The following is a 23,060-nucleotide window of genomic DNA, read 5'->3' as shown; positions in this document are numbered from 1 at the left end:
TGAATGAATAAATTAGTCGAGTATCAAAATTACATGTTCAAAGGGCTGTAGTGTTCTTTTAAGAACTACTTTAAAAGAGCATCATCAACTTACCTCATTGAGATTCTGATAGAGAATTCTTCTACTTTCTCGTTTCTCTTCTCGTTCTAGTTCTTGCTTCTGGAATTCCTGCATAATGCCCTGCAGTCGCTTTCCTTCAAGGTCTAACTTATAAACTTGCTGCCTTTTCTCTTCCAGCTGGCGCTGAAGATCTTCCACTTTGGACTGGAGCTCATGCATCTTCTTCTGCCCCTCAGTGTTGGCCTCTTGTTCTGTCTGCAACGTCTTCCTGTGAACCTGCCTATCCTTTTCCATTTGCTGTCTTGTTTGCAGAGAATCCAGTTTATATTTCTCAGTCTCATTTAACAATTCTACAATGCGACTGTGTTTCTCCTCCAGCTGTTTCTGTAGCTCTCTAAGGAGGTCCTCAGAGGGCAGCGAGGGCCCAGGCTGCCCACCATCGCCCCCGCTCTGCAGCTGAGCATGCAATTCCCGCTCCCTGTCCAGGGTGTTGCTCATTTCCCGTATTCGAACCTTCTCGGATTCAAGAAGTACTTGCAGCTCTAAGTTTCGACCTCGTTCTTCTGATAACTGGGCATCATGTAGCACTCTTTGTGATTCTATTTTCTCCTGTGATTCGTTTAGTAGTTGTTTCTGTTGTTCCAACAGTAGATTTAGCTGAATATTCCTTTGTTTCTGACCCTCAAGTGAAAATTTCAAATCCTTGTAGAACAAAGTTGAATAAAGAATGTTAATATTTTTTAAAAAATCCTTTATAAGTATACCATTGTGCCTTTATTAGTACTAAGTTGGTAGTATTTGGGAACAGAACTGATTACCCAGTTTATTAACTCAAATTTTCAGTGGTTAGAGCATAATTATTTGGGAGAGCCAAATGATTTTCATCAAAGAACATAAACAAAAGATAAGCTAAATAATACTTTTTCCTCCAAACACTAATCATATCTAGTTAAGGAATATGAAGTAGAGTACATTTCTTCTAGAAATAATGACCTTTAAAAATATAAATATTTTCAATATAACATGACACGAGTTCCTGAAAAACCTCATGTTGTCCAATGTCACATACTAAAAATAATGTGGTTTGTGGGGAAAGCAGGGTTATAGACTAACTACTCAAAACTTACACAAATTTGTAAGGATAAAAACACAGTAGGGGCACCTGGGTGGCTCAGTCGGTTGGGCGTCTGAGTCTTGATTTCGACTCAGGTCATGCTCTTATGTTTTGTGGGATTGAGCCCCATGTCAGGCTCTGCGATGACAGTGCAGAGCCTGCTTGGGATTCCCTCGGTCCCTCTCTCTCTGCCTCCCACCTCCTGCTTGTGCTCACTCACGCAATCCTCTCTAAATAAACAAACAAACAAACAAGAAAAAAAAATTTTTAAATAGTAATCTGTACCCAAGGGGATATCATGTCCTTGCCAGGTGGAGACCTCACTATGCGTGGAGGCCACCAAGATGGACAATCAAAAAAACCCCAACAAAAGAAAACAGAATAGAGCAAAAATGCCAGCTACACAGTTTTTAAGCATACAGCTGGTGAGTACTACGCGTGGATGGAAGATCTCTGAGCCAGTGGGGCTACCATAAGTGGGCACTGTGTGTAGCAACATGACCTTCTCTGAGCTGCCAGCTGTGAAGGGCTGGAAGAGAGATCAGTGTGAAGGGACTCATTTTAAATTTTTAAACAATATGGCAGTGAGGGGTTCTGCTTCCAGAGAAGTGTCACTGTTCCCCTTCCCTAGACAAAACAGGAACCAAAATTACTCTGCATTAACCCGAATGGTTGCCCTATTTATCAATTGCATATGCGCTAACTCAAATTTCCAAAAACACACCCTGTAGCAGAAGTGTCTGTAATGCACCCTTGGACATAGCAAAACAAAAATGTACCACACCGTTAGCATTTCCTGATGGTACAGTTTAATACAAGTAACATTGTAATAGTAATCCACATATAGCAAAAAACTTATCGTGCTTCATGAAGAGTCTTAAGGTTGACAGTTTAATGAGACAGTCTCCAGACTCTCTCTCCCCTGTTGTTTTGGATTTTCCACAGACATTTAAAGACAAAGATAACAATACCTCAAGTTCTTCTTTATCCCGCTCTTCGTTGCGTCCTAGTTTGGCTTTCTCTTTCTCCAAAGCCCACTGGAGCTCTCTGGATTTTTTCTGTTCACTTGCTAATGTGTCATTAAGCAAATGTACTTCATCTGTTTTATCTTTAACTTCCAACCTAAATCAGACAAATGAACTTTCTCACAGAATTACTTCAACCAAATTTGTATTGAGAAAAAGAGAAAGAGCTTCCATTGATGAGCAGAGGCATATTATAAACCAACTAATAGGAAAATATAAGCCACATAATAAAGATTTTTGAGTGTGGTTTATTTCACATTAACTGTTTCTAGTAATGTAGCTATGAACTATTATTTACCACTGTAAACATTTTTACAAAATAACAATAAAAATTTTCCTTTGTCTTTTACTGAACACGAGAATCACCAATGTTCAAAACAAAAAATGTCCTTGTAATGTGTCCTTGGCAAGTAGAACATCTCAGTATTTACACCAACAATTTATCCTTTTCACAAGCATTATATTTTAAAACATTTTGCATAATTTGGCTCAAATTCTATTGAGATAATAAACACCATTTCAAATTACTTGGTGGTAATGTATATCTCGTACAAGTCTCAAAGAGACGGAACCCACAGCAGCGAATATGCCAAAACCTAACCATGAATTTATCATTTAGAAAAATTTGGAGATTTTCCCTTCCCACTGTAGTTTTTCCTACAAATAACAAAATTTCATGTTATTTACACATTATGTATAATGTTATGTTTTTATAAGATCTGCACAATGTCTCTGACAAAATTACTCCAATTCCTTCACCGATACAGGTTTATTAATAAGGAAGTTTGACACACCTGAAAGCCTCTAACTCTTTTAGGTGCTTATGTTGTGCCTTGAGCGTTGTTTCTAGTTCCAGCTTAGTTTGTGCAAGTTCACTCTTCAGTTCGGCAACCACCATCTTCTCAGAACTCAGCTGTTCCTGCAGGTCTGTTGCTCTGTCCTTCATGCTGCTGAGCTCCACTTGCATCTCTAGCATTTGGGACTGCTTCTGCTGCATATTATACTCCAAGAGTTCTAAATGCAAAATTATTAATACTTACATTACGACCTCTCAACTTGTATCTGGTTTATAAATACTCTGTTGAGAGAACTGATTTTTAACTTCGGAGATTGCCACAAAGCAAACGTGAAAAGATTACAGTCCCAAAGTTGGCAATTTATAGAAACACATATGAATACTGTCCTCACAGTGCTAATAATGGTTAAGGTTTCAGAACTATAAATATATAGGACTACTTTGGAAAATACTTAGGCGTTACCAAATAAATGTGAAATTATGTATTCTATCACTCAGCAATTCCACCCCTGGGGTATATATACCAAGAAAACTTATGTATGTATGCATCAGAAACATAGTACTACCAACAATGTGCAGAACAGCACTGGTTGTAATATCTAAAAAAAATAGAAACAATCCAAATGTTCAACCACAGAATGGATATATACATTGTGAGAATTCTATACAGTAACAAAAATAAATGAATTGGAGATGAATGCAGATGTTCAGAAAAATATTAGAGAGAGGTAAAGGAAGTAAGGCACAAATGTATATAGAATAATAAAGTTCAAAAGCAGGAAAACCTTAAACTTACATGGCTTAGGAATACACAAATAGGTAGTAAAACTAAGGAAAAATCAGGATAATGGTTACGTCTAGGTTACTACAGAGGTGTATGTGTTTGGGAAAGAGCTTCAGAGGTACTTAACAAAGGTGAAGTTTCCACAATTCATTCACTTAAAGATTTGTTATATATTTTTGCATTTTGCACTTTTCTATATGTATATTAAGTTTACAACAAGAAAAGGATTTAAAAAGAAATAATTACTTTCATTGTGAATTTATTTTCCTTTCAGGTGGTTAACCTCACAAAGAGCTTCAGAACTAAAAAAAGATAATGAACTTAATGGGCTAAACAACCTGATGAAAGCAATGCCTGTTTTATTTTTTAAATGTTTATTTTTGAGAGAGAGAGAGCATAAGTGCAGATACGGGAGAGGTAGGGAGAGAGGGGACAGAGGACCCAAAGCAGGCACTGAGCTGACAGAGTAGATGTGGGGCTCAAGCTCAGGAACTGTGAGATCATGACCTGAGCTGAAGTCGGATGCTTAACTGACAGAACCACCCAGGCGTCCCCATTTTAAATATATCTGTTTAAAAACCAACTGGACAGGGGCGCCTGGGTGGCGCAGTCGGTTAAGCGTCCGACTTCAGCCAGGTCACGATCTCGCGGTCCGGGAGTTCGAGCCCCGCGTCAGGCTCTGGGCTAATGGCTCAGAGCCTGGAGCCTGTTTCTGACTCTGTGTCTCCCTCTCTCTCTGCCCCTCCCCCATTCATGCTCTGTCTCTCTCTGTCTCAAAAATAAATAAACGTTGAAAAAAAAATTTAAAAAAAAAAAAAAAACCAACTGGACAAACCTTCAATTCCCAGAGTAATTAATGTAAATTATTTCCATTATATGAGAATGAGAAGAAAATGTGACTGAAAGGAAATGTGTTTTAAATGAATACAAAGAGGGGAAACAAAGTGAAATATTTCCACCTATTTGTCGTTACCACGTGAGCCGGACAAACAGCATACCTTGGCTTGGTTGATCGCTTTCTTGTTCTCTTTTCAGAGTCATTTTCAGACCATTCAGTTGAGCATGCAGTGCTTGAATTTCAGATAACAAACTCCTTCTATCTGCTTTCTGGAGGCATTCCATAGCTGCTTGATATTCAACATTCTGTAATAATGCAAAATAAAAAATCAAGTGAAGAGAGTTGTAAGAAGAATAAAATTAACAACCAGGAATTCTGGAAAAAAATGAAACACACATGCTAAAATTCTGGTAAGATGCTAATTTTCACTTCCTACTCATTAGGATTTACTTTTTAATTATTAATCTTTACATTTATTTTGAAATTCTTTAAACATACAACAAAACACAAATATAATAAACACCCATGTACACAGCCTAAGAAATAGCACTTATATAGCTGAAGCCCCTCTATGTATAACTCCCCAAACACCTCCTCTGCACCACCTGCTTGAGAAATCATCAAATTTGAAGTCTAGTCTTATTTTCATGCACTCTGCATATTATGTTATATACACACACCCTAAATAGTATACAGTACTGTTCTACAGTACTACTATCTAAATAACATCATATGGTATTTTCACTTAATGAAATTAAGAGATTTTCATGTTGAACTATCCGGAATAACACATATAGCTCTATTTCACAATCATTCTCAACGTTAAATAGTATTTCATAGTATGAATAATACAGTACATTTTATTTGAACTTCTTTTCGTATACTTATTACTTTTTTGTTTGCACATATTTGTATCATTCGTTCATTTTTCCAGTGGTGGTTTATTCTCATTGGATATTTGGTCTTTAGTTTCCTTTTCTTATGATGCCTTTGCCTGGTTTAAGAATCAGAGAAATACTGGCCTCACAGAATGGGTTGGGAAGGATTGGTATTAATTCTTAAAATGCTTGGTAGAATTCACCAGTGAAGCCATCTGATCCATCACAGGCTTTTCTTTGTGAGAAATTTAAAAATTACTAATTTAACTCTTTGCAATGGGTCTATTCAGATTTTCTATTTTTTTCTGAGTAAATTTTGGTAGTTTGTATATTTTTAGAAATTTGTTTACAAGGCTATGGAAACAATTATTTTTAAAGTTACATTTTGTTGTTAAGAAATCAGATTAAAGGGGCGCCTGGGTGGCGCAGTCGGTTAAGCGTCCGACTTCAGCCAGGTCACGATCTTGCGGTCCGTGAGTTCGAGCCCCGCGTCGGGCTCTGGGCTGATGGCTCAGAGCCTGGAGCCTGTTTCCGATTCTGTGTCTCCCTCTCTCTCTGCCCCTCCCCCGTTCATGCTCTGTCTCTCTCTGTCCCAAAAATAAATAAACGTTGAAAAAAAAAATTAAAAAAAAAAAAAAAAGAAATCAGATTAAAAATAAAACTTATTAAAATATTAAAAAAAATATTTAGAGAGACCGCATGAACAGGGGAGGGGCAGAAAAAGAGGGAGAAAGAGAATCCCAAGCAAGATCAGCACTGTCAGTGCAGAGCCCAATGTGGGGCTCAATCTCACGAACAGTGAGATCATGACCTGAGCCGAAATCAAGAGTTAGACGCTTAACTAACTGAGCCACCTAGGTGCCCCAAGAAATCAGATTTTTCCATCTTGATCTTATATCCAGCAACATTACCAAACTTTCTTATCAATTCTAAAATACCATGTGTATAGGTCCTTTTTTGTTTTCTACATGAATGAACATAGAAAACATCCATTCGTATGGATGATAGGTCTTCTCATCCCTAATTCTTACTTATTTTTATTGCTTTGCTTTGTTAGCTAAATCTTTAGGACAAGGTTGAACAAGCTACTGAAGTTAACAGTATTTAAAGAAAAATTTTTTAATGTTTATTTATTTTTGAGAAAGAGAGAGGGAGCACTAACGGGTGAGGAAGAGAGAGAGAGGGAGACACCGAATCCAAAGCAGGTTCCAGGCTCTGAGCTGTCAGCACAGAGCCTGATGCAGCGCTTGAACCCACAAACTGTGAGATCATGACCTGAGCTGAAGTTGGATGCTTAACCAACTGAGCCACCCAGGCGCCCATGAAGTTAACTGTATTTTTAACATTTAACTATAGTTAAATACATTTAACTGTATTTTAAACATTTAACATTTAACTATAGGTATAATGGTGGCTGTAGGTGTTTATTAAATAGACCCTATGTAGTTCAAGAATTTTTTTTGTTTTTAGCTTGTTATTTGTTTTAAAGTATAAAATTCTTCATTTTATTTAACTTGCTGTATCTCTTGAAATGATCACTAGTTTTATTTTCTCTTTAACTGTTAATGAGTCACATGAGTTATTTTTAATGGTATGCTACCTTTGCATTCCTCGATAAGTATAAGGTGACTGTGTCTCTAAAAAATATACAATGGTGGATTTGGCTTAATATTTTGTTTAGGATTTCTGCATCTACGTTCATGGATAAACAGGCCTGTAAGTTTTCTTTCTTGTATTATTCTTTGTCTGATTTTCCCAATAGGGTTACATTTGCTTCTTAACAAAAAGACAGGGCATTGCCCCAGTCATCCAACAATGGGAAGCATATGATTAAGACTGGAATTAGCTATTACTTGAATGTATGCTAGACTTCACCTATAAAACCTGTAAAAAAAAAAAAAAATTTTTTTTTTTTGAGCTGGGTATAATTCTTCTGGGTAGATTTTTATTTTTATTTCATATTTTGATATAATTTCAGACCTACAGAAAAACTCCAAATATTGTACAGGAATCCCCATATAGCCTTCTTCCAAATTCTCTAAATGTAAACCACATTTGCTCTATCACTCTCCCTGTATATATCTAGGTGTATCCTCTCCCCAACCTTAACCCCTGATAACCACTGATCTGTTCACTATCACTATAATTTTGTCAATCCAAGTATTATGTAACATATAGGAGGTTTAGGGTATCCTTAGTTTGGTCTTTTTTAATTGCTAAGTAGTATTTCATTATATGGATGTGCTGTAATTTGTTCATCCATTTACCTGTCAAAGGACATTGGGCTGTTTCCAGTTTGGGGGTATACAAATAAATCTGTTAGAAATATTCTTGTATAGATTTTTACAGAGACATTCGTTTTCATTACCATCTGATAAATACCACAAGTGTGACTTCTAGGTCATATAGTAATTGTATATCTAACTTTATAAGAAACTGCTAAATCATTTTCCACAGTTGACTCTCCCATTTTATGTTCCTATTAGCAATGTACGAGGAATGCAATTTCTCTGCATCCTCACCAGCACTTGGTACTTTTGCTAATTTTTATTTTGGCCATTCTAATAGATGTATTGTGGCCTCAATTTGTTTTGGTCTAATATATCTCTATGAGTAGATTTTAGTTCAGCACAAAAGTGAGGTAGTGTACTTTGTATCAAGAAGCACATGATGTCTGGTTTGTTCTGTTACTGATGATATTAATTCTGATCACTTGGTTAAGGTGGTATCTGCAAGGTCTCTCCACTATACAGTTATTACTTTTCTTTTTATAATTAAAAAAGATTTCCTGGGATTTACTCTGAGACCATGTAGACATACTTTTCTAATCACTTTCACACTAGCTTTAGGACCCATTGCCGATTATTACTTGAGTTCTTACTTTTTAATAAAAGGTAATTTGTTAACTTCATCATTTCTCCTACATACTAGCTGGCATTCTACAAGAAAGAATTTTTATTCATTTATGTATACCAGTATGAATTCACGCATTCTTATTTTAATCTTTGGTTTATAATCTGTTGCTATCATTACGTAGTTTGATGTTCTAATTGTCCTGAATGTGGACATTGGGAACTCCTTCAAGCTGGCTTCTGTGATCTTTTGACATCTCTCCTTCATTCTTCGAGCAACTCCTTGTCAGTAAAACAAGATATTCTAGGTTCATCTTGTACTTTCCCTGCTCCAGCCCTGGAATCAGCCATTTCTCCAAGAAGTCCTAGTTCCTTTTAATGGAGAATGTAGTTAAAAATTTAAGACCTGGGCACTAAGTATTTTAAGAGTTTTTTTTAACTATCTATCTATCTATCTATCTATCTATCTATCTATTTATTTATTACTAGCTATAGGTATTTTCAGGTTTTCTATTTCATCCTGAATGAATTCTGGGAAGTGATTATTTTTCTAGAAAATGTATTTGTCCCACAGTTTTGAATTGATGTAAAATTATCCATAATATTCTATTATTTTATATCTCTGTTATTTTTAGTTATGATCACATTTTATAGAAGTGTGCTTTTACCTTTTATAAAAGTATGCTTTTTATTAAAGTGTGCTTTTACCTTTTTCCTTAACCAATTCTCCAAAAAAAGTTTCTATCTTATTAGCCTTTCAAAGAACAAACTTTTAAAGTTTCTATCCTCTCTATTATACTGGTGTATGTATTTCACTAACTTCATTTTTCTTTATTACAGTTGAGCCTCATTTGTGGATTATGTATCCACAAATCTGCCTATTCACCAAAACTTATCTGTAACCCAGAATTAATACTAGCATTGCTTTAACAATCATTTTTAAACATGCAAAGGGTGGCAAAACATTTAATCTGCCAGCTGTGCATGTTCTGAGCTGAAGGTGCACTAGGTGACATTCTGATGTTTTCTTTTATCTCTTAAACTGCAAACAAGTGTCCTTCCTGCCATCTATTCAGTGCTGTGTTCTTTTGCATTTCTGTGCTTTTTAATGGTGATTTTGCTGTTTAGAATGGTCCCCAAGCACAATGATGAAGGACTATCTAGTGTTCCTAAGCACAAGAAGGCGGTATTTTATGCAGAGAATACATGTGATAAGCTGCTTTTAGGCAGGAGTTATATAGTGCTATGGGCCATGGATTCAAGGTTAATGAATCAGCAATACATATAAATAAGGTGTCTTGGCAAATGTCACAACCAGGGGCTCACAGGAACCTGCCTGCAGTATTCCCCTAGTAGCAAAGGCTCAGCACGCTCAACAACTTTGCAGAATCTAACTACTGCAGACAGCGAGAACTGACCATATCTTACTTCTACTTTCTTTGGGCTTATTCTGTTGCTGTTTTCTAACTCCCTAAGTTGGATGAGCAGCTCATTAATTTTCAGTCTTATTTCTAAAATGAGATAAAACATTTAAGGTAATAATTTTTCTCCGAATAGTCTTAGTGGCTCCTATTAAAATTTTAACTTTGAGACCTTCTCCAAAAGTAATCAATAACTCATTTTCTTACTACTATTAAAAAGCGCTCTTTGTTTCAACATTTTATTTTGATACCTGTTCTTGTATTCTCTGTTCCAAACAGTTCAATAATCCAACTGCATCTCTGGTACCTAGAGCTGTCAGCTCAGTCTGAAATGCAGCTAGTAAAACACCGCGCTCCTTTAAGAAAACTTGCTGAAGAGCAAGCAGAAGTTCACCTCGCCAGTCTGGGAAACTCTCATGAGATTGGGAACCATTGTAAACCTAACAAAGAATAAAAAACAAAAGTTAATTTTCAAATAAGTAGGCTTATAAACAGTCTAAAAATGATATTTATCTACTAACCAAATTAAATGTTAGAGGCCAAAAAGTATATAGATTTACTTTCAAGAGTATGGCTTGTGGCATTTAAATAATACATAGTAATTCATGCGAAAATACATCATAAAAGACAGTAATTTAAATTATAAAGTGCCTTAGTATTAATAAAGGGCATATAAAACTGTTAAGATGCATAGTATTGAGTACCTCGGCATCTCTTTGCACTTGTATTTTGGTAATTAAGTCCTTAAGAGCTGAGACTGTACTGAGGTAAGCTCTTCTTTCTTCTAGCCAAGATTCTGAAACTTGCTGAACAGAATGGTCCTCTCCATCACTGTAGGGAGACTCGGTGAGGGAGAGCACCTGCATGCCTTCGTTATGGACAGCTCTTAGTAATCCCTACAAATCAAAGCCCAAAGGCTAGAATTATGACGACTTGTTCAAAAACAGACATACAAACAGAACTAAATTTTAAGCAAGATACCTTTATCAAGTTAGCCTGACTTAGAAGAGTCACTGCAGAAAGGACATACCAGGCTACCATTACTGACTGCCTTCTTCTAATGGAGGAGTAAGCCAATCCCAGAAGACACTGTCTTTTGGGTTGCTCTTATCTGTAAGTTCCTTCTATTTAATGCACTCTTCTTGGATTTAATGATCAGCCACTAATTTGGCCAAAAGAATTATGTAGGAGATAAATTCTAGTCCTTGAGATTGCTTTAATAATTTTGGCACTCAAAAGTAACAGGAATTAAAAAAAAAATTTAACTCTTTATCTCTTTATGCAAATAATTATTACATATATTATACTTTATTATCTGTAAAATATAGGAATAAACCTATATAGATCCCCAAGATTCCTTCTAGCTATGCAATTCTCTCCTCAGAGAGAAACTTACTATGTTCTAATAAACTGCTATGTTCAATACAGAAATCAGACTGGCTAAGTTTCACTAAAAGACAGCTGTCTTTCAGTACCTTTATTTTTTTTGGAAATGAATCTGTTGAACTTTCGCCTTCATCTCCTCTGTCTTCTGATGCTGTGTCAAATCCCTGACTTTGTGTAAGATAAATTCCTTGACCCCAGTCTGATCCAGAATCTAAAATAAAGAAAACAACAATTGACTATTGAAAAGAAACAATTATTATTTATTAAAAAAAAAATCTTTTTTAAATGTTTGTTTTTGAGAGAGACAGAGTGTGAATGGGAGGGCAGAGTGAGAGGGAGATACAGAATCCAAAGCAGGCTCCAGACTCTGAGCTGTCAGCATAGAGCCTGACGCAGGGCTTGAACTCATGAACTGTGAGATCATGACCTGAGCTGAAGTTGTACGCTAAACTGACTGAGCCACCCAGGCGCCTCAAAACAAACACTTTTTAAATAAGTACTACAAAAATGTCAGAAATTTATGTAACTTACCACTGGAACATATTTCTCTAGTTTGGTAAGCATCAGAATGTGTTAATTCGGGAAGTGAGGATCCCTAATTAGAGAAAACAAAAGAATACATAACATTTTTGGCCTTAATAAAAATAGAAATAGGAACCCAATAAATAGTTTTGTTCTTTTGTAATGCTGTCAAAGAACAAAAAACAAATGAAAAACTCAATTAAATCTGTCACATCTTTCACAGTTAAGTGGAACTATCCATGGTTTATAAAAGTCTTCAATTTTTTTAATGGATATTACCATCGCAAACATTCATGAATTAAGGAATGATATTATCACATTCCAAATTTGCAGAGGAACTTGGTAGGAAATTATTATTGGAATACACGAGGTAAAGAAGATTTAGATCTATAATCTTATCACAAGGAAGAGGCTACCCCAAATTTCTTTCTCTCTTAAAAACAAAGAATTTTGGGGGGGGGAACCACACACAGAATGTTGAAAAAACATGTATTATGAAAACCAAATACCTCCTTCGATTTCAGACACTGTATCACTGCCTTCAAGGTACCACATTCTTCTGTCAGTAACTGAACTGCAACATAGTGCTCCCTCTTTAAGGTTTCAGTTTCTGAAATATGTCTGGATTCCATATCCAAAATTTCAGCAGCATGTAATTCTTGCATCTGCTCAATTTTATCAGTAAACTGACTGATTATTTCAGTGACTTCTTCTGATGAACATTCACTCTGTAAATCAACTTGGATTCCTGCATTTCTGACAAGAATTTGTGGAGTCTGACTGCTGCTATTGACCTTGAGAGTCCCCTCTGTCTGGGATGCCAAACTTTTACCCACTTTATTAGGAAGTGCCTCTAATATGCAGACTTTTCTGTTTTCCTGTAACTCAGTTTTATCTTCTTTTTCTAAGAAGTAGGATAATTTCTCTTCTGCTTCTATGAGCTGATTCCTGACTTGGCTTAAATCTTTCTGGAGAGATGCCATACTTGTTTCTTTTATCTAAAAGATAATGAACAGAACAGAACATTCAATTAAAAATATTAAATGTAGAATTTAAGGTAGAGAGGATATTCATTTTCCTTAGAATAATAGGAAAAGTTTTTCAGAAACACTCTTAGGTTCCATATATATATTTGCATTATATGTAAAATCATAGATGACCTTAGAAATGAAATTATTTTATCAGCCTCATCTTTTTGGTTTTCATGGGATAAGAGTTCTCTTTAACATCTGTCTATCTACTTGTTCATTAAGAGACTAGAGACTAAAAGCATCTTGCTAAAAAATATTCCAGGAAAATTAAGAAGATAGTAGTAAAGAAATTTGTAATAACTTTTAACCAAAGCCATAAAAGATTTGTTTCCAGCTTTTAAGTTATAAATTTGGCTTGGGTTTATAGAATATACTTTGAAATGAAATTAAGATTATGTAAAAGTAAGTGAATTAGAAAGTATGTTACTTATTTTACCAAAAGCTCTTCTTGAAGCTTTTCTGCTTTCTCTTTATAATTGGCAAGTTCTTCTTTAGTTGCTAATGATTCAGCTCTAAGAGCCTCAAGTTGACCAAAAAATCCACTTTCTTCACTGGTATGAATTAGCTCAGTAGTTGTCTGAATGATAGTGGAAAACATTTAGAAACATGTTACTTACAAAAAAAATACAGCCAATTTCAAGGTACCTACACATTCTAATGAAGCTTTTTCAGGAATGACTGCCTATCCAATAGAACGGTGTAGAAATAAATGATTCATGCTCTTTCAACAAATAGGAAAACTTTTTTAGAACCATCATTTTATGTTCTTGAGACAGTAAGAAAAAAGTTATTTTCTAGGAATGAAAGGTACTTCATATTAGGATGTACCCTATTTATAAATTATTAATGAAATACTGTTACCATTCAAAAACTTTCGTATTTATATCACTTTCCTCAAAAAATGCCAAGTCTTACTAAGATACTTCTTACATGTTTTATATACATGGAAAGTCACATTAATATTTTAAAATGACTACAATCAGTTATAGTTCTGGGGAAGAGAAAAAAGCCTAGTAAATGGAAAGAGTTATCATCCTTTGTTTTTGTTTTTTAATGTGTGTTTGTTTATTTTGAGACAGTGTGCACATGCAAGCAAGGAACAGGGTGAGACAGAGAATCCCAAGCAGGTTCTGCACTGTCAGCAGAGAGCCTGACACGGGGCTTGATCTCATGAACTGTGAGATCATGACCTGAGCCAAAATCAAGAGTCAGATGCTTAACTGACTGAACCACCTAGGCACCCCAGAATTATCATCCTTTGTAAAACAAATTATATATTAATAGAATCTAGATACATCAGTTAACCTCCTGGTATTCATATAAGACTGCATATTTAGCACTCAATATTATAAATATATAAAGTGAGGTTGTGAAAATTAAAGTCCTTCTATATCTGTCCTATGTTAAGAAATAAATGCAATTTCAGATTGTTACATAAGCAGACTTACAAGGGTGAAATACAAATTATTCCTAAGAAAGGAAAGAATCTATTACCAGCTATATAAGTCTGCAAAAGCTAATGACTTCTTACTGATATGTTAATTCAGTGGAATATTAATATATTTTATTATTTTCCATTAATTAAAATGAATGATCACAAAACACGCATATTAGATGGAATAGGAAAAAAACCCACACAAATTCCAAAGGACATTTGCTAAACTTATCATCTCTAAAACATCTCTCACCTTCTGCTGACTGCTCTACTTAACGAGTATGCTAGTGAAATAAATAACATGATTTGCAGACCACAAAATATCGATTTTTCCATTATTTTAGTGATAATAATGGGAGTATACAGAAAAGTAGTATTTTTATAAAAGCCCTTTATATATGAATTGCTAGATATAAAGAACACCATATTTAATTTAGTAAATTAGCAATCAACCTTATGGAACAAAAAAAAGAGAATTTCTTAGGGTATTTAAGTGAAAAAAATTAAGTACAAACTAACCTTGAGAACTTCAAAGTTTCCTTCAGGGCTTCTTTTCCTTTCTTTACCTCCCTGTTTTTTCTCCTCCTCCAGTAACTTCTGTAGTTCTAGTAGCCTCTTTTCTTTTTCCAAAGCATTTTTCTCTACAATTTCTACCTGTTTTTTTTCTAAAATCAAACTAGTCTGCATTTCAACCACCTGGCTTTCTAATTCTGATATTCTCAAGGTTAATGCTAATACATTTGACTCCATCTCATTATCTGTAACTTGATTTAAATTCTGTGCATGTGTTCTTTCAAGTTCTGATGAAACTGGTTGTTTATCTTGACAGAATTTTGCGTATTCCTTAACTGCTTCAAGTTGGACTTGGCTCACAAGAGCAGCAGCAACTTTTTCTTCAAGCACATTCTGTAGGTTTACAATCTTCCTTTTCAGCATCTCTGTTTCAGACTGGCCTTGCTCTTGCATGTCCTTTATTTGTTTGTAACACTGGGTGAGTTCTAAGTCCTTTGCATTCACAGTGCCCTCAAGTTGTAGCACCTTTGATTCCAAACTGCTAATGGAACCTTTGCTGTTTTCTTCAAAAGATGTGAAGTAAGTCTGATTTTCTAGGGGTTTAAGAGCATTCTCAGAAAGGACTACTTCCAGTTCAGGTTTGGTTTTGCTCAGATCATCTATGGCCATGTTAATGCTTTTCTCTGGTACACTTTGGATTTCTTCCATATTTTCACGTTCTCTCTTTAAGCTGCATAATTCTTGAGTTAGCTGATTCATTTTTAAATTAGTTTCTTCAAGTACATTTTTCGTAAAGGCCATTTCTTCATTAGTGGTTTCTACTTGCTGTTCCAAAGCCAGTTTTTCAGCTATTACCATATCCAATTGATGTTTTAAACTGTCTGCTTCTTCTGGAAAAGAAGTAGCATCCACTGATGTCTTCTGTTCAATTAATGCCAATTCCTGTTGAAGTTTTTCAATCACTTCATTGAGCTGCTCAATTTCTTCTTCTCTATTTTTCTTCACACGTTCTTGGTCACTCATCAAACATTCTATTTGGGTTTCAAGATCCCTTATCAGTTCATTTTTTTCTTCAATAACCTGTTAATGAAAAACAGGTAACAGACATAATAAATACATTATTTATATTTTGGGAATTTTATTTTTTATTTTAAGGGCAGGAACTGAAAGTGTTGATCTCACACAATTTACTTCTCAGACATAATAGATTAACTTTAATATAGACCAAGAGTCCTCATCAGATCAAACAATGACCTTATTTTGAACTTTGCTCAGAAAGTTCTATTAAATAAAAAGTGATTTACACTTTAGTAGCTGATTTCCTGTGAGTAAAATAGTTAACATCAATGCATTCTACTTGAAAAGAATGAAGTATTAAAATAAAAATGATCTCCAGAAGATTTAATTCATATCAAATAGAAGAATTTTTATTAGATTTGGTTAGAATGATATGATGAAATCTGAGTCACCAGAGACTCTCTGGAAAACACCAAAAATCTTTGACAATATTAGGAGAGGATAAAAAAAATACACATAGCTTATGAAGCCAAGGAGTCGCTTTCTTTTTTTTTTTTTAATTTTTATGTGTTTTTATTTTTGACAAAGAGAGCGAATGTGCAAGCAGCAGAGGGGCAGAGAGAGCCAGAGACACAGAATCCGAAGCAGGCTCCAGGCTCCGAGCTGTCAGCCCAGAGCCTGACGTGGGGCTCAAACTCACAAGCTGTGAAACCAAGACGAGCTGAAGTCGGACGCTTAACTGACTGAGCTCCCCAGACACCCAAAACCAATGTGTCTTAATAAAGTAAATGGGTAAAAGAAAATTAAAGTTTATTCAGTGTTTATATTCAAAGAGAAGCTGAAAAATAACCATTTGCCCCTACAATTGTAGCTTAATTTCATGTAGTAATTTTAAATTTGTTTACCTTATTATCTGTTGTAATTTTAAGTTGATGCTGAAGTTTTGTAATTTGCTCATTTAATTGCTCAATTTCTATTTCTTTTTCCTGCATTATTTGAGCCAATTTTCCAAGCAACACATGTTGGTCCTGAGTAGAGATAGCATCAGATTCCTTCATGGCAAATCCCAGTTTCTCCATTTCATCCTAGGAACAAAAATAACCATCCCAGTTAGATAGATCACTATATGCCATTTTCTGAATATTGTTTCAATTGAATCTTACAAAAGATAAAGCACCCAAAATGTACAAATAAACAAAATCAGATAACATACAGTAATTGTAAGTGAATAATTCTTAAAATATTTTGATAACAGTTCTAAAAATTTTTTCTCTCATGATGCAGTCAAATGTTTATGTTGGGTGGAAAATAAGTTGCATGCAAATCCATTTGCAGGTAATATTCCTTTGTTAAGTATTATTTAGCAGCTGGATCCAGCAAATGTTTGATACTAAGACAAAAATTATGAATTATTTGTAAGCAAAGTTTTTCTTAATTACCTTAAATAATTTGTTTTCTTGTTCAAGTTCTTGGAGGCGGGTAGTAGATTCCTTTTTCTGTATTTCTAATTGCATATGTAGTTGCTGAACTTCTTCATTCTTATTTTCCAGTTCTTCTCTAAATTGCTCTAATTGTTCTTCTAAGTTTGTAATCTTTGATACCAAAATTATCGAAAGGAAAGATAAAATGAAAACCTGTTTATTTTTAATTTTTTTAATGTTTTATTTACTTTTGAGACAGAGAGAGAGAGCATGAGCAGGAGAGGGGCAAAGAGAGAGAGACACAGAATCCGAAGCAGGCTCCAGGCTCCAAGCTGCCAGCACAGAGCCCAACGCAGGGCTCGAACTCACAAACCACGAGATCATAACCTGAGCTGAAGTAGGACACTTAACCAACTGAGCCACCCAGGTGCCCCTGAAAACCTGTTTACAAATGTTTATTTGTCAAGAGAGAAAGAGTGCTGCAGTAGCTGTATAAAACATAATTAAGTGTTTAAGAGATACGAGCGATGAGAATAAAGGGGTTTCGCTAAGCCAGGTGTAACTGTGTGGTTTCTATGTATTTCAAACTGATCACCACCCTTAAATCATCCTACCCAAAGCAAAGAGGAGCCCTTCAGAGCAAAGATACAAGGAGCCATTTCTTACCTAAAATACCCTCTGATATAGCAGAAAAGAGTCATGGGAGGAAGGGAAAGGGCCTGCATTTTAAATCTTATTTCATGTTAAATTTAATTGCTATCAAAAAGTTCAAAAAGCTGCAGGATTTGGTCAGTTGTTTTAGCTACCAAGTGAGACTAGCTCAAATTAGTCCATATTAATACTTAACCGAATGAAAGGTCTGGCTGCCATGTGCCTTGTTTAAGTAGGAGAAAGTAAAGGTAGACACTAAGGCTGTGAGATCCTTATGTCTGAAATACAGAAACTTAAACAGTGAGTTATTAATACCATTTTAGGAGAAAATTAGAGAGTTCCTATGTGTAGGACAAGAAAAATTTAGCTCTTTTCTGAGCATAAATTACTATTAACAGTAAAGCAATTGCTCTTTAATGGTTATAAAGAGACTGAAACTAATGACTAATTAATGACTAATGACAAGTTATCATTTTAACAGTTGGGTTTGATTAAGGAATCATCATTTGGCACAGTACTTTGTAGGTACTTAATAAATAATGAATGGATTTCCAAGAACGTATTTACCTGATGATCAAATTGCTGCATTACAAGCAACGTAAAATGCAGGAGCAACATTATTCAGTGGAGCTGGCTCAGAGAGCAGCCTATAAATCACTTATTGCCTTAGAACTTGAAAGGAACCATATGCTGCTTACACCCAGATACGTAATCAGAATCATGTCTTAGCACTAAGCAAGGCAAAGCCCTTCAAAATCATTTAGCCTAATAGTTCATTAACAGAAATAGTACTGACACTAATAATAGCCATCATTTATAGACACTTTATTGCCAGGTGCTGCATAAGGTGCTTTATATATATTATTTTTTTAAAGTCTGTAATAATCTTATGAAATCTTTAATTAGTAATCCAAATTATTCCCATTTCAGAGATGAGGAAGGGAGTCACTGAAAGCAAGGTACTTTGCCCTTAGGTCACAGGCTCTAGCTTTGGAACCTGAGAAGTTTACCTGTGGAGCCTTACATTCTTAACTATCACTTATCCTGCTTCTAATAACGAATGCCCAAAACTTATACTTAAATTATTTTCTGTACACTGGCATTAGACTCAGAAGACACACCTTAAATACATTTAGTAGTTGTGCATATATAATTATCAGGTTAGACTGGTGAAAACTATGGTGATTATACCTTCTTCAAAGTTATCTAATGTAATAGTACTTCTACCAATCCCTATCTTCCACAACTGCTTTTGATGAAAAAGTACTACTTTAATATATACATAGACATTGAAGTTCAAAACTGATGCTCCACCTCAAATGCCATTTGTTTTAGGGGGGGTACCTCTTAATCCTCGTCACCCATCTCCCCCAACCCACCCTCTGTCAACCACCAGTTTGTTCTCTGTATTTAGAGCATGTTTGGTTTTTTGTTTGTTCATTTGTTTTGTTTTACTTTCTTTTTTGATCTATCAGTTTATGGTCAAATTCTAAATTTGATCTAAAGTCTTGCCATTCAAAGTGTGGTCCCTAGAGCAGCAGAATTGGCATCACCTGGGAACATGTTAGATGAACAGATTCTGAAACCCCATCCCAGACCTACGGATTCAGAATCTTCACTTTAACAAGATTCCCAGGGGATTCATATGCACATTAAAGTTTGAAAAGCACTGGTTTAAAGCACTAACATTCTGTTAGAAGTAGCTGAACTTGAGTCACTACAATAGAGACTTCAATTCCCAAAGAGGACACTGTATGATTCTTTCCTCCTATTCCTCCGATTCAGCCAGTGTCATTTCCAGGCTGTCCTGTTACTGAGTCTATTACAACCAAAACCCACAAGAATATTATTAAGCTTTAAAAATAGAATGGTGGTTATTTGTTTTAATCTTGTTTAATTTAGCTACCAAATGTTATCTAGGTAGTTTGGATCAAATAAATTTGCAACTATTTGTGTTTAAATTTTCGAGTCTTCTCGATCTCTTTCAAATGTGTATATGACTTCTTAGACAGTAGATTCTTTGAAATCTGGTGCTGGTTTTACAATTGGGAGAGTGGTAGTCAACACATGTTAAGAGCCCAATAGATGTTCAGTGACAGTCTTTAATACTTCTCACTAACAAGGTATGTTTATTCCCCAATTCTTTGGCAGTACAATATCACAGGACTCCAGAATCAGAGAAATCCAGGAGGAATTCTTCCTCAACTGCTTACTGTGTGACCATGAGCAAGTTACTTAACCTCTCGTAAAGACTCAGTTTACTCATCTGTAAAATGGAGATAACACTAGAGCCTGTCTAGTGCTAGGCTACACTCTCCCTGACGGGCAGAGTGTAAGGATTAACGGCATAGGCATTTAAAATACCACTTTCTAGCAGAGACCTCAACAAAGTTAACCATTACTTTTTATTACTGCCATCTGTAAGCTATATCTTATTAGCTTTATTGAGAGTTAAAACCTACTGAAGGCATCTTTTTTTTAAAGAAACTCTTCCATTTCTCCCCACATTATTCGCCTTCTCTCATCATCCTTAAACTATCTTTACAGTTTCTGCTCTATTCATTCTGCATTTCTAAACATACGATAAACTGAAAAAAAAAGTTTTATACAAATTAAGCCTGTAAGAATGGAAAATATCTAAAAATATAATGACGCATATAGACATCTTATGTTTATACTCCATCAGATATTTGCCTAGTATAGGAGAGAGTGTTTAAGAAGTGATTTTCATTAAAAGATTTAGGTTTTAATTCTATGTTCCTCTCTTTCAGTCTTCAGTTACAGACAAGTGGGTTCTGACAGAGTACTTGTTGCTGTGATTAAAAACTAGTCCACCAGGATGAGCTATCATTTTAACCCTTCACTAACTCAACTTGTCTGGCTCTATCTCATCTATAAAAACTGGGAGTTGGCTGACAGAGCTGGCTAACAGGTCTCTTTGTAGTTCTGATAAACTATGAGTCTGAGTAAAAGGTAGATTGCTATTGGATACTCACTTCAAAAAATTAAGGTGTCAGTAATGTTACATGAAAAATTAAGGTGTTAGTAACGTCACTCAAAAGATAATTAAAATATAGTAAACTTAATTATCTACCCATAATCAACTATCACTGCTTTTGGGTCCAGTTTTGAAGGTCTATCTTTTTAGAAAGCAATTTTTTTTTGATTAATTAGTGTAAGGTGAATCTTTATATTTAAAAGTTAATTATTTTCCTTCCTTCCTTCCTTCCTTCCTTCCTTCTTTCCTTCCTTCCTTCCTTCCTCCCTCCCTCCCTCCCTCCCTCCCTTTTTAAGTAGGCTCCATGCCCAACATAGGGCTTGAACTCATAACCCTGAGATCAAGAACTGCATACTCCACTAACTGAACCAGCCAAGCTCCCCAATTCTTTTCAAAACACACAGAAGTGGTTACAGATAAACAAGTGTTCCCTGCTTTTTGTGGAAAAACCAAAAAAGCAAAATAAACAAGAACCTTTTAGATAAACATCAGTCAGTATCATATGATAGCAAGAAAATAATCCTTCTCATGGAGATGATCATTTCTTTTCATCATTTATATGGATTTTTTTTTCTCCTCTAAAATACGAGTTTTCTTTTTTTAAAAAATTCCTATTGTTTAAAAAAATTTTTTTAATGTTTACTTATTTATTTTGAGAAAGATAGAGAGTGTGTGTGCAAGCAGGGGAGAGGCAGAAGAGAGGAGGAGAGAGAAAGAATCCCAAGTAAGCTCTGTGCTGTCAGAGCAGAGCTTGACATAGGGCTCAAACTCACAAACCATGAGATCATGACCTGAGTTTAAACCAAGAGTCAGATGCTCAACCAACTGAGCCACCCAGGTGCCCCTAAAACTACAAGTTGCCTGAGCTAGAGTTTGAGTTGATGTCTAATTCATTCTTGTATTTTCCAAAGCACTTATTAACATTTATACTGTTTAAATTCAATAAGTATTTGTTAAAATCTATTAAATATCCTGAAAAAATTATATAGAAATGAAAATGTAACTTAAAAAATCTTAAATATTTATAATGCTATGATACAGCTAAATAATGTAGAGTACAGTATATTTTAGAAAAACTAACAGACAAAAATTTAAATACATTTAAATTAGCTTGAAATTGGAAATTATTATTAAAAGTAGATTTTTCTTTCTTTTTTTTTTTTTTTTTTGAAAAGGGAGGGAGTAGGAAAACATAGGAGAACTTTCCTAAAACTACCTTATTGTTAATTTTTTAAGAACATGTTTATACATTGTAAAACAGCGCTATAACCTCCCAGGGTAATACAACTTAAAAAAAACAAACAACCCACCCCCAAACCCTACAGCAAAGTAGCAAAACTTCAAAGTTCACAGTAAAGAAGGGAAAAAGAGAGATCCTGCCTTTTGTGCTAATACAATTCTCTCTCCAGTCTCCTCTTCACTCCATTCATACCTTCTTTTTGTCTTCAAACTTCTTCTGTGTCAAGGCCTTTACATTTGTCCCCTCTACGTGGAACACTTCTCATACCAGCTTATTTGTTCAACTCTTTTTGTCTTCAAGATCAATTTAGGTAACGAGCTAAGAAAACTGTCTAAACAGTATAAACCCCATTCTGTACAAATGACATTCTCAAGGTGACTTATTTAAAATAATTCAAGCCACATTTTGTCATTAAAAGTATACCTCTTACCTCTTTTTCCTTTCGGTCTATAGCATCTCGCTCAGCCTGCAACTGTACTTCTAGCGACAATTCTGTTTTAGCTTCTAGAGCTCCAGACTGCTTTTGGTCCTCTACCTTTAAATACACAAAAATTTTCTCGAAACTTCAGACATTAAATCTAATTATCCATTTTAACTGGAGAAATAGCAATGCCATTAGCAGCTGATAATCTACATTAGTGAATAATCAAAGTTACAGATCCTCAGTTTTGAATGCACAAACACAGGAATGTTTGACACTCTTAAAATTCATTCCTCAGATAAAATGGAGACTATCCCCTAATACTCCCCCTTCCCAAGCTTCCTTATCCTGCTCTTCTTTGATTCATTCTTGTTTTCTGCAGTATAGTGGGGATAGATTTCACTCTTATTCTGGGATAAAGCAATAGACTCAACTGGTGTCCACAGCTTTTTCATTTGGCTATTATTTTAGAATCACAACCTATTGACTGTGAAAAGGATCATTAATTCCTCTGGTTTACTTAATTTTCCTTTCTCAGGACTAAGGTATGCAAGTAACATTTGAAGATAAGAAGAAACAGATATAGTTATGTCACTGGAGACATAAAGGTATATTTATATTTTGTAATGATATCAACAAAAAGTCACTAGTAATTTT

At 35.0% G+C, this 23,060-nt stretch overlaps 1 protein-coding gene across 4 annotated transcripts in view; it reads right to left on the bottom strand.

Annotated features, from left to right (window-relative positions):
• The window catches only part of AKAP9 (A-kinase anchoring protein 9), a 152,920-nt gene that overhangs the window by 14,893 nt on the left and 114,967 nt on the right, over positions 1–23,060 (bottom strand). For all 4 annotated transcript variants that reach the window (XM_047094567.1, XM_047094568.1, XM_047094569.1 and 1 more), the window contains 14 exons: positions 22,413–22,517; positions 17,112–17,264; positions 16,578–16,757; positions 14,662–15,735; positions 13,144–13,284; positions 12,186–12,674; positions 11,686–11,749; positions 11,244–11,365; positions 10,473–10,664; positions 10,020–10,208; positions 4,778–4,922; positions 2,994–3,213; positions 2,146–2,296; positions 94–762 (listed from right to left, as the gene is read on the bottom strand). In XM_047094567.1, the coding sequence (XP_046950523.1) occupies positions 94–762; positions 2,146–2,296; positions 2,994–3,213; positions 4,778–4,922; positions 10,020–10,208; positions 10,473–10,664; positions 11,244–11,365; positions 11,686–11,749; positions 12,186–12,674; positions 13,144–13,284; positions 14,662–15,735; positions 16,578–16,757; positions 17,112–17,264; positions 22,413–22,517 (3,894 nt within the window). The remainder of the gene's footprint in view (positions 1–93; positions 763–2,145; positions 2,297–2,993; positions 3,214–4,777; positions 4,923–10,019; positions 10,209–10,472; positions 10,665–11,243; positions 11,366–11,685; positions 11,750–12,185; positions 12,675–13,143; positions 13,285–14,661; positions 15,736–16,577; positions 16,758–17,111; positions 17,265–22,412; positions 22,518–23,060) is intronic.

This window comes from Lynx rufus, unplaced genomic scaffold (assembly GCF_022079265.1).
Source record: "Lynx rufus isolate CCGP_SWC_20201006 ecotype Redwood Valley unplaced genomic scaffold, mLynRuf1.p SCAF_4, whole genome shotgun sequence".
In the NCBI taxonomy this organism is placed as follows: Eukaryota; Metazoa; Chordata; class Mammalia; order Carnivora; family Felidae; genus Lynx; species Lynx rufus.
The sequence above is the reverse complement of the archived record's forward strand: the minus strand, read 5'-3'. Positions and strand labels throughout refer to the sequence as shown.